At 38.0% G+C, this 12,259-nt stretch overlaps 1 protein-coding gene across 9 annotated transcripts in view; it reads left to right on the plus strand.

Annotated features, from left to right (window-relative positions):
- The window catches only part of gtdc1 (glycosyltransferase like domain containing 1), a 274,488-nt gene that overhangs the window by 140,826 nt on the left and 121,403 nt on the right, over positions 1 to 12,259 (plus strand). For all 9 annotated transcript variants that reach the window (XM_016994974.2, XM_008112911.3, XM_062966645.1 and 6 more), the window contains one exon: positions 1,368 to 1,541. In XM_016994974.2, coding sequence (XP_016850463.2) covers positions 1,368 to 1,541 — 174 coding nt within the window. The remainder of the gene's footprint in view (positions 1 to 1,367; positions 1,542 to 12,259) is intronic.

Here is a 12,259-nt window from a genome sequence, read left to right on the forward strand (position 1 = left end):
AAGTTAATGTGTGTGGATTGGAAGAAGAGTACAGGAACATTCCTGAGCATCAGTAGTACTGCATATATAAAGAGACAACAAATGTGCTGCAAAAGTAATTCTTGATGTCTGTTACAGTCTTAAATTTGTGTTTGTGTGGTTCAGCAGTCCGTGATCAGCATCATATTTTGTTTTTCATTACTGCAAACAAATGTCCTATTAAAAAATATTTATAACCTTAAGCTAACAGTGCCATTTTAACTTTCTCAGCTGTATAATTGTTTTAAAAAGGTTTTTCAATGAATTAACATATGGTTCATTGAAATCATATTACAATTGTCCAGACTGATATTTTAAATTTCTTAATTATAGTTTCTTTAATGATCATAAAAATTTGGAAGATGGTGGTTGAAGAAAATAAGATTTTGACAGTGAATGGAGGTTTGCAAAATTCTCTATCTGAATGTCCCTGTCTAGTCATGACTGCACTGAGTGAGCTGTGTTTTCATCTTTGAAGCCCCACCTATCCACCTGTAATGTAGAGGTGCTAGTTGCAATCTCGTACCTTGCAAAAGGTTTTATGGTTAAGGAGGGAAGAGAATGTAAAATATTGGTCTTGGCTAAGTTGATAAAATGTATTTTATGTTCTAGGAACTCATGCTTTTCAGGGTTTGTGTTACATTGTAGAAAGTGTTAGTGATGGGAAGAATAATGAGTCAACATGAGGTTGGTAGTAAAAACATTGTGAAAATACACTTTTTCCAGTGGAGGGACGTTTCTTATGGAAGGTCTTTTCATTAAGTTCAAAAAGAGCTCTCTCGTGGATAGAAGAGGCTTCCCTTGTGCTACAGCCATACCCATTTCTACACTTCTCAGTGGAAGAACAGGGGGACATGATAGAAGCCTCACCGTCTTCACAACCAGAAGCAACTTGCAACATGCAACCAAACAAACAATTCGCTTTTGACACGATAAATAAATAAATAGTGAACGAACATAAATAAAATTCAAAAACGGTATTCAGTTGTGCCAGAAAACACTTTCTAGTGGGCATAAAGTGACAATTTTGGCATCTCCAGGCAGTTTTAGACTTAGAAGAGAGCTTTTTTAAAAACAGAAAATCAGCTTCCTTAATGGAGAAAAAAATCCTCTTCTGTTCCTAAAACAGTCCATGTGTCCAAACACATGGCAGAATTTTCCCTCCATTAGTGTCTAGAAGATGTTTTGGGTCATTTATGGATAAAAAGAAAAAAGGAAAAAAAATGATTCTGTGGCTTGTATGGAACCTATTGGCCACATTTTTGCCACTTCTGCCCTAACACATTTTCATGCAACAATTGAGCTATATTTATTATTTGTAACACATTAATTTATCTCTTTTTCATTAGCTTGGTTGCTGACATTGTGGTGTTCAATTCAGCTTATAATATGGAGTCATTTTTAACAACTATTGGAACATTTATGAAGCGGATACCTGACTATAGACCTAAGCAACTGGAACAGTTAATCAGGCCAAAATGCCAAGTCCTTTACTTTCCAATGAGGTTTCCTGATGTGAGCAGGTTAGTAGACTTTGATTTTCATCATGCATTTCTGTCATCATGTTGTCTCTGCTTCATTCCCAATTGGTTTTGTCTATAGATTTCCTTTGAGAAGTTCTGTGACACAATGAAGAAAATATTGTATATTTCAGGTAAGTAAGTCATTGTGGGGGAAAGGCCTTTTGGTGCCCAATCTTGGCAGTAATCTCACTAAAGATGCTCACCTGGCATTCACTAGCACCAGTCAGAACCTTAAAGAAAGAAAAAAACACTCTCAGCGATTTTGAACTGTTATAATGGTGGCCCCGTGGCCATGGAACTCTCTCCCCAGTGACACCAGAACAGCCCTCTTGCTCTTAAGCTTCAGGAAGAATCTTAATGCCTGGATATTTAAGCAAGCCTTTGGGATTAATATGACCCATAAGTATGACGGAAGAACGGCGAAGCAATTGGTTCAGTGTTTCCAAAGCTCAGTTGGTGCTAGGCATTAGATACTTTTGATATATTTAATATGTTTTAATCATTTGAAAGATTATTATAATTGATATGTACCGTATTTTTCGCTTTATAAGACGCACCTGATGATAAGACGCAGATCGCCAGGAAGGGAGAATGGGGCGATCTGTGCCGTCCGCGCGTGCAGACGGCACAGATCGCCCCATTCTCCCTTCCTGGACGCAGATTGCGTTTATAAGACGCACTGACTTTTCCCCTCTATTTTGGGGGGAAAAAAAGTGCGTCTTATAAAGCGAAAAATATGGTATATTTTTACAGTTCTGTAATATTGTGTTTTACTGATATTGTTGTCTGAATCTGGCATTGTATTATTATTATTTATTTATTTACAGTATTTATATTCCGCCCTTCTCACCCCGAAGGGGACTCAGGGCGGATCACATTATACACACATAGGGCAAACATTCAATGCCCATAAACACATCAAACAGAGACAGAGAGACACACGCAGAGGCAAGTTAACATTCTTCTGAGGGGATGTTCGATTCTGGCCACAGAGGAGAGCAGCTGCTTCATCATCCACACTGACGGCACTTCCTCATTCCAGGTCGTAAATTAGTTAATCTTGCCTCCCCACTTTATAAGTGGTACCTTATCTCCTACTTGATAGATGCAACTATCTTTCGGGTTGCTAGGTCAGCAACGAGCAGGGGCTATTTTTTATTTTTAATTGACGGGTGCTCACCCCGCCACGGGCTGGCCTCGAACTCATGACCTCATGGTCAGAGTGATTTAAGGCAGCTGCTCAACAGCTGCGCCACAGCCCGGCCCCTATTATTGCCATAGTTTGTAAGCCACCCCTTTGTGGGTGAGAAGGGCAGGGTATAAGTACAGTAAATAAATAAATAATAAGTCTTGTTTGTATAATTTAGATTGCCTTTATACATTGGGTATATTTTAGTGGGTTTTTTAATGCTGTGTTGTAAGATTCTGACTTCATATAAAGCAGCCTCTCTATTCCGCTGCCGAATTTGGGAATGACTGCATTAGATTTTTGGAAGTGTAGCAAGTTCACTTAGCCTTATGGTGTGTTTAGGCAGTTTTGAAGCTTATAGAAAGAAGACTCATGTTTGAGCAGCTAAGCCTGATAATTTTGGCCATATGTATGTACTGCTAAACATTTATTTCGAGAACATGCATAGCAAAAAGCATCATGAGCTTGGGCTGCCAGAGTTAATTTTGATACTATTTTTTGTTGGGTGGGGTGGGGTGGGGGGATTAGTCTTTTTAAATTGAATACAGTGTTGCCAAAGAACACACAATTAACTTTCTCATTCATATATATATATATATATATGTATGTGTGTGTGTGTGTATATATATATATATATATATATATATATATGAGAAAAGAAATAGTTGTCACAAAAGCTTTTTGTTTAGGAGTTCAATATGAAATTTATGTGTGCACTTAAAAGTCTGGGGCATTTTATACTGCTACTTGCCTTTTAAAGCAACCAAAAAAAATGGAGTGTTTGGAAACCAATTATACATGCTGATTCTGCATAAAAATAAATATCAATACTAGATGACAGAGATCGACTTCTTACCAAAAACAATTCATGAAGCGAATTGAGCATTTTTAGCTTCTTCTGACATTGGAAGCTATTTTTTTGTTCCTAACAAGATCTTGTGTTACAGTAATGTTGAATGCACCTGTGGCAATTGAATGCAGTTTATTAATTTAGTCTGTATTACTCTAGTGAAATTTAGCTGAATGGAAATGGAGGAGAAAAAGGTTAAGAAATATCATGGCCAAACTTAGATTCATAAAGCAAGCTCTTTGCCCAGAGTGTTTTTCGAGTTATTTTCAAATGGTAATTTGCTTTATCCAAACCAAACTCATACAGTGTAAGTAAGTGATTATTTGCATGACTGACAGTCATTTGAATGCCTGCAGTCTTTTAAAAATGCATAATTTTGCTGAGATGTGTGTGCGTTTGGTAGGCCAATATGAACAGAAAAATCACCAAGGTGATTTCCCCTCCTTATTTTGACCTCTTTTTTATTTGTCATCATTGTCCTCAAAATGATTCTTATTTCTCCATGTGCCGGGTTAAGCTCAAAACAAAACGAGCCAGCACTATTGAGAGTATAATCATGATCTATAAAAGAAGTCCTCATTTTACAGTAATATTGTGGCTCTAAAGTAAAGTTTAAAAAGAATATTAGTGCACCACATTTGACCCTAGAGCTTGGCTCTGCAACTGGGAAGCACATAGCATTTAACGTCAGAAAATAAATTAGGTTTATTTTTTGTGTTTCCTAACCAAAGAAAAACATATGCCCTTAAACAGAGAAGCTGCTGAATAAAATATGAATGTATCCTTAGAAATGATGGTACCAATTTGGATTTGGCTGTCTGGGGTGGCAATGTGGGCAGGGATATTACATTTTGCATAAGACAAAATTATGACTGTGAATTATTTTCTTTACTTGAGATCAGACTGTAAAACCAAGTGACATAGGATCCAATTTACTTTTTGACTATAATCAGTGGGTCCGTGATCCCCCCACCTTTTTTTGGGGGGGAGGGGGTCTTGACATGAGCTTTGGTGGCTGTTCAGCACCAGAAACCTGTACTGGATCTAACTAGTGAGGGGATTACAAGAATTTTTAAAATATATATATATATATACAATAAAGTGCATTCTATTTTTAGTGTAAATGATTCCAAGTATTTTTCGAGTCAATAAAGTGGACCTGTAAGTGGACAATTCACTCTTGATATATGTGACTGTTTGATATTAATCTTTAGCCAAAGCTTTCTGAATATTTAACAGAAGAAAAATGGCCAAAACACTAAAAGAACACAGTTAAAATACCTCAAAACAAGAACATAAAATAAAGGTACAGTGGGCCTTCAGTACCAACTGGGGTTTGGTTCTGGGGACCCACTCTCCATGGATATGCAAATCCATGGATACTCGTCCCATTATATACAGTAGCATGGTCAAATGGTGTCCCTTATATGAAATAATAAACAGATCAAACAAATGTTGGGAGATCCCGAGGTTTTGTGAAAAGGCAGGAGTCTACAACAGGATATAATAATGATGATGATAAAAACCTTTTATATCCCGCCCCATCTCCCCAAGGAGACTCGAAACAACTTACAACAATGTGAATAATACAACATAAACAATAATATAACAAATAACCAATTTAAGTTAAATCAACAAAAGCAATAGATATGCCTACATATCAGTATAGTACTTGGTATGCAGCAAAATCATGATTTCCTTTTTGGACAGTGGTTCTCAATTTGTGGGTCCCCAGATGTTTTCGGCCACTGTTTTTGGATTTTTTTCCTGCATATTTTCAAGCCAAGAATATGAATCACTCACCACACTTTCTGGAAAGCTAGGAAACTTTCCAGATTCACTGGGGATAGGGGGAAATAGTCTAGGGCACTGGTTCTTAAACTGTGGGTCCTGACCCCAAATGTTGGCGTTCTGAAAAATGTTTCTGAATGTCACCTAGTGGTTGTTTTAAGACATTTATATGAATCTATTCTGCAGTGTTTACGGTGGGCTCTGCAGAAAATGCTTCAGCTGCACTTCATAAAAAAGGAAAATCAGCCTGTTTAGCAAGCCATGCAAATCCTAGTTTATTTCTAGTAACATTCCTGAGTGGCATAGTTTCAGAAGCCTCCTTTAGGGTGCTACACATGGGGAGGTGAGGAAAAAAAAAGTCCCATTCTAATTCTTACTTGATAGAGACGCAGCAAGCTAGAAGACCCAGTTTGGAACAACCTCAAAAGTGTTACTCTCCTGTTCAACGTACCCACTTTTATGATGGGTTGAAAACACTGAGGGCATGTTACCTTCGCTGTTGCCCTTCCATGGGAACAGCTGCAGTTCCATGCCTATGTTTCTATGAAGAAATGTTGGTGTAAACTAGTGTTCTCGCCAAGAGAGCAGCAGCTGGCAAAAATGCTGCTGTGGTCATAATATTGGTCTCTGCCAACTCTATCCACATCCAGCCTAATTCACTGGCTGTTTGGCTGCCTCCTTTACCTACTGGGAAAGGTAACATAGCTCTCTGGTCAGAGTTGATGGTTTCCTTCACGTGGATGGTTTGGCAGAGAGGAAGCTGTATCACACTTCCCCTTACTAGTTGCTTAAAAAAAGTTAAATCTCTGTCCCAAGGCACTTAAAATCCATGTGAGACAAATGACAGCACAGAATAACAGATAAAAGGGAACAGATGGGAGGACTTGGGTTAAAGATAATGAGAGCTTCTTTCATTAATGCAACTTGTGGGTATTATGTACAGCACATGCTTTAAATTCTGAAATAACAAAACTGAGAATCTGTTCTCTTAAACCGCGCTTCTTTCTGATACTGTAAAATGTCATGGCCAGAACTATTGTGGAAAGGAGTAGAGGATAAGAATGTCAGTTTCAGTATAGTTTGGATATGAAGCGCACCCTATTTCTAAGTATGGAGAAGTGACTGGTTACTGAGTTGGGGTGTTTCTCGAAGCCACAGATCAGCACAAGAGGCAACAAATTAGCAAACGCACGGAGGCAAAAGATGCTTGGAGACATTTATATGACAAATCACATGATGTAACAAATGTAAGCCAAACTAGGGTCAGAGAATCCCTGGAGAATGGTAGATAGAAGAAGATAGAAAGAAGGTCATGCAAGTACAAAATCAGCCTTCCCTTGACTCACTTGCCAGTCTTGAATTTCTGTTTCTTCCTCATGCCAACATTTTTCTTCTTACGCATCACCTTTATGAGCAAGGACACATTGTAAGTTACCAGTGAGTTTCCCCACTTAATATATCATGCTGCAATCGTGTAAGTTACCGGTAAGCTTCCCCTCTTCATATATCATGCTGCAATTGTTTATTTCTTGCTTACAATATTCTGAAAGTTTCTCCTTCCATTCCTACTTCTGCCATTTTGACTACAGGGGAATTATTTTGTTCTCTTTGTTTTACCCGATGTTAGTCATGCAGCTGAGGTCTAATGTTAGCCTTTCACTCGCTCCAGAGTACATTGCAGTTGAATTCTCTGTGCAACCCACTTAATTTTATTATGTTGGGTTCTCGTCATGTTGCATACAACGCATTCCCATAAAAGCTGCATTTTGTATTTACAGAGAAATTTCTCGTGAGAGTTAAGGTCTTGTAAAACATTCTTGTTCTACAGCATGAACGAATTATTACACTCTGGGGCATTAAAAGTGAAGTGTACTGAAGAAAAGAATTTTTTCATTAAAATGCAGTTTATATTGATAAAACAGATTACTAGCATTTGATGAAATGTGAAACTTGGATCTGCCCCTATCGCTAAATCGACGGTAGGTTTATTTTGGCAGGAGGAATAGAATGTAATGTATATCGGGACCAATCATTATGCCGTACCTGTTAGTTTTGTATTCAATTTAAATTGTGCTTCAGTAAAGTGATGGGAGGAGGGAGGAGAGAAAGGAGGGGGCGAAAAAGCCCTACTTACTATATCTGTACTTGAAGTAGCAGAATGTGGTAACCAAGAATATTAGAAAAGAAAAGCTGTTGTGTTATCAGTTTTGGCACGGTCATTTATCAATCAGTATTTTAAACATTGACAAGTGGTAATTTAATAGGGAATGACCCTGTTGGCAGGAAGTTCTAATGACAGATGATGCAAACTCATTTATCACTATGGGGCTCTGCCGGCTTCTTACCTTTCTCAGTATCACAGCTCATATTTTCCAAGTCTGGGATGTGAGAAGCCATAAAGGGCAAAACCCGTGGCAGAAAGCCTGCAACCACCCCTATCTCTCTTTAAAACCAGTTAACTCTTGATTTACACATTGCCCTCCTAGTGTAGATAGAAAGGCCTGATTCAATGAAAGGTTTGAACCACATTTATGGGATTTTGGTGCAATATCCTGTATTGGAATGACTGCCATTGGGACATGTTTGAAGTCTGAGGTGCTCTGACTTGGCAAGGATCTGGGTGTCAGAAGGACAGGGAGCGGGAGAGGGAAGGAAAGGCCATCTTGACAGCTCTGAAAAAATAAAACCCTGTGATCTAAAATACACAAAAACATGTCACAGAGGCCTCTAGGCTATGGTGCGGTCCTCTGGAACAATTTAAGTTATTTGTGTATATGTACTTTCAAATCGCTGGTCGACCTATGGTGACTCCATGAATTTCATAGAGTTTGTGTAGGCAAGAAGTACTCAGAGGTGGTTTTGGTAGGTTTATTTATGTTTAAATGCCTTTGGTGGAAGTCATACTAATTTTCACTACACACACACACATACACACAGAGTTTTTAGTTACTTGCATTGCTGAAGCAACCACAAGCTTTCCTTGCACAACAAGGAGGTTGTTAAGACTAGTATTCTTTCATGCTATTTTGGGGTGTGTGTGTGAGGGCGGCGTTGTAAGAAGGAAGAATGAATTTGATGCCATTATTTTCAGAATATAGCTCTCCCCCCATGAAGATTAGGAGAACTTTGTGGTGATGATGCAATTGGTGTTCCACCCTCCAACGCCAGTTTGTTTTTTGGCTTCTGCAGCCCAGACATTTATAAGGCAGAACAAGGGTGAGGACTATGTATCCCTCCAGATCCTGACGGACTCCGGATATCAATACCTTGCCAGTGTAGCCAGTGCCAAGGAATGCTGGAAATTTCAGTTCAAAAAGAACTGGAGGGAATACTATACGTATCATTTGATTTGATGGAGGTTGTGTGAATAACCCTCTGGATCTGTCAAAATATGAGGGCCTTCTTAAGTCAGGAGTGATTGGATTTATACTCTGTGATGGGAACTAGGGTTGAAAATATCTTTTCAAATGCTTTTGTTTTATCTGCCCCCCTTTTAAGATTATCATCCTGAAATATGACTTGTTGCAATCAAACTGTTGTATCTTTGCCTATATTAGGGAAAGGGTGGATTGATTCTTTGGTGGGATTTACTTTTTTGGGACTTTAATTTGCTATAGTGTGAAGGATTGAAATAATTTGTGTGCTGTTGTGATTTGTGGCTTTTTAAAGCCATTAATCTAAGCCATTTTGAGCCTTTGTGACAAATCTGAGAACTATTTCCTGGATTTGGTTATTTTTTAAAGAGGAACTCAGCCCAAGCAGCGTATAAGGGAATTTATTAGCAATGTTTAGATGCCTGGAATCATGCCCTTCTGGATCGCAGCCACAGACAAAGAAATATAATTTCTGTAACACTTTTCAGTGTATAAAGTGTTTACTATTCTTATCTTAATTGCTACTTATCTCTAATTCACCATTTGCTTTGCCATGTCTGACATATCAGTTTGGATAGTTATCAGGCAACCATTTAAACCTTAAAACTCTGTGGGTGGCATTTTTTTTCCACTGTTGACAAGAAGATTTTGCAAAAGAAAGTTGAGTTACTGTAAGCACAGTGACATGTACTTTTCTGAAAATCTGGGCATAGGTGATAAGAGTGAAAGCTTTTGAAAACATGTGCCTTATTTTGGTGTCCAGATGAAAATTAAGGTATTGGAGGCAGGGCTGTAGTGGTGGAAAGGAGTGGCGAGGGGACAACGGCCTATTCTGTAACAAACTGTACTGCTTGCTCATATGTTAGATAGTACTAAAGTGCTTTTTTACAGTTAAGTGATTTTAAACAAATAAAAACATAGATTATTTACTTTGCTATTTATACCCTGCCTTTCTATGCCAAAATAAGCCTTGAGCTGAAGTTCAGGATTAAAAAAAATATAACAACAAAGCAAGCAAAAATATAATTACAAGAGCAGCAAGCATTTGTGAACAACAGAAAACCTGAGCTATCAAAGACACCAAGAAGGCCAGTTTCATAAGAAGCAGTAAGCTGACTGCTATGGGAAATACGGCAAAAGCTATCAACATTGTATCTAAGGGTTGTGTCATAATACAACTCAAAATGACATGTAAAACTGTGCTGGTCCCACTTGTGATTTATTCCTCAGTAATGGATTGATGATGATGATGATGATGATGATGATGATGATAATAATAATAATAATAATAATAATAATAATAATAATAATAATAATAATCCTTTATTTATATCCCGCTTTTCTCCCTCACGGGACCCAAAACGGCCTACAACGTATTAAAATCATGTAAACGACAATCTAAAGACATCATTAAAAAGTATAAAACATTATAAAATGAACAGTTTAAAAGAACAACAATATACATACACATTCTTGTGAGATGTTTATTTGTTTATTTATTGGTGGGCATGAGATGATTCTGAGCTTCTTCAGTCTGTCCATGCAATTTGATTACAGCAGGATTCATGACACAGGTGTCCTGCAGCAACTTGAATTATGCTTTAATGTAGTTTTCCATTAGGTTCGCAAAACCTGATGCCAAAGGAATTTCATTACTCATTAAGGTATCACATAACTCTTATGTAAACCTTGATGCTTTTGGAGCCACAAAATATTTAAGGATTAAAAGGTATGTCCTGAAGAACAACTGGCTGAAAGTAATGGGAATTGTAACCTTCCCCTAATAGAAAGCCCCACATTTGGGAAGGTTGCTGTCTCCTTCCCCTGGTAGTTACAGACCAAGTTTTTCAGACTTCATACTTATCCACAGTCCTGGCGCGGTCCATTGCTCTGTGACTTAGGCAGGCCACTAAAGAGATATGACATTTCTAATATTAGTTGACATATTACGCACACTTTCTAGGTTTTTTTCTCAGACAGGAGTTCTAATTGCTTTTTTAATGTGTAACAAATGCATTATAGAAGTTGTTCACCTTTCAAGCCCTTGAACCATTTTAGTTCCTCACGTCTGTGAAAGCCAATAGGTCCTCTTTTACATTTCTTTCTTGGTGATGTTCTTCCTGCTTTTCTCTCTCTTTATTGTGTTTTTATTGTATGCAGTTTGGTGGAGAAACTTCATGGATGAGCTTCAAAGGGGTGTGCAGACAATTTTTTCTGGATTGAGTGATAGCTGGAGGAGGCTCCTGTACCTTTAATGGTGGTGTAGAAGAGGGGATTTCAGCAGGTGTTGCTTGTTATCTGGTTATGTGAGAAATGATACCACTATTAAAGGTACAAGAAGCCTCTCCAACTTTCACCCTGACAATTTTGGTGGTGGGAATTCGGCAAATGTAATTCCATGCTACCAGAGATAAAAGAGAGGAATAGCTTTTAGACTTCATTATATGCTTTTATACAGGTTTGTCTCTATAATTCCCCAAGCAATGGATTCATCTTTCAGTCTTAACACCCTGTTCATTTGTGACAGAGTGTCAGTTTTATAGAAACAAATGACATTATTCGTTCATGTTGGTTTTTGGATTTGGCCTTTTACGGTTGACAACCTTGCATAAGGTCAATGTTGATTTATCAGGTATTACTGTTTGCTTGTGTATCAACGTGTGCATTAAGATATATTTGAAGAGTCACATTTCTTTATTCTGGGTAGTAACTGTATAGATTATTTCTTATTACTTTTTAAAACAGATGCACGCAAAAGAAATACATGGCTTGACTATGGGGCTAAATTCAGGAACCTGAGGATTTTTGTGAAGTATTGTGTATGTTGGGCTTCCATTTGTGTCACACTTAAATCATTTCAGTCGACCATGGTGGAAGCCGAATCAAAGTACACAAACACCCCAGCAAATCTGCATTCTCTGACATAGAACTTACAGTGAAGAAGCTTTTCATTAAAGTCCTATAACCGTGTACCATGCAGCTATGGACAAGTCTACATAGAGATCACCAAACTCGACACCCAAACACACATCAAGAAACATGAAAGGCACTGCAGACTAAGTCAACCAGAGAAGTTAGCCATAGCAGAGCACCTGGACACAGCATATTATTTGAGAACACAGAAATACCGGACCACTCCAGCAACTATCATGTCAGACTACACAGAGAATCTATTGAAATCCACAAACATGTGGACAATTTCAACAGAAAGGAGGAAACCATGAAGATGAACAAGATCTGGCTACCAGTATTAAAAAAACTCTAAAATTAGAAAAATAAATAAAGAACAACACTTTGAAAACAGGGGAATTCCAGACATGAATCAATCAGGGGTAGCTAACACCTCAGAACAAAGGATTCCCCCATTAATGAAACTTGCAAGGCCATTAATGCTAATCAAGGTGATGAATTACAACATTCACACTGGCCTACAACAGACAAGAGTTCTTTCTCCCACCCTGGACCTTCCACAGATATATAAACCTCCCTTGCTTAGTTTTCCAATATACCTCAC

This window comes from Anolis carolinensis, chromosome 1 (genome assembly GCF_035594765.1).
Source record: "Anolis carolinensis isolate JA03-04 chromosome 1, rAnoCar3.1.pri, whole genome shotgun sequence".
Taxonomy (NCBI): Eukaryota; Metazoa; Chordata; class Lepidosauria; order Squamata; family Dactyloidae; genus Anolis; species Anolis carolinensis.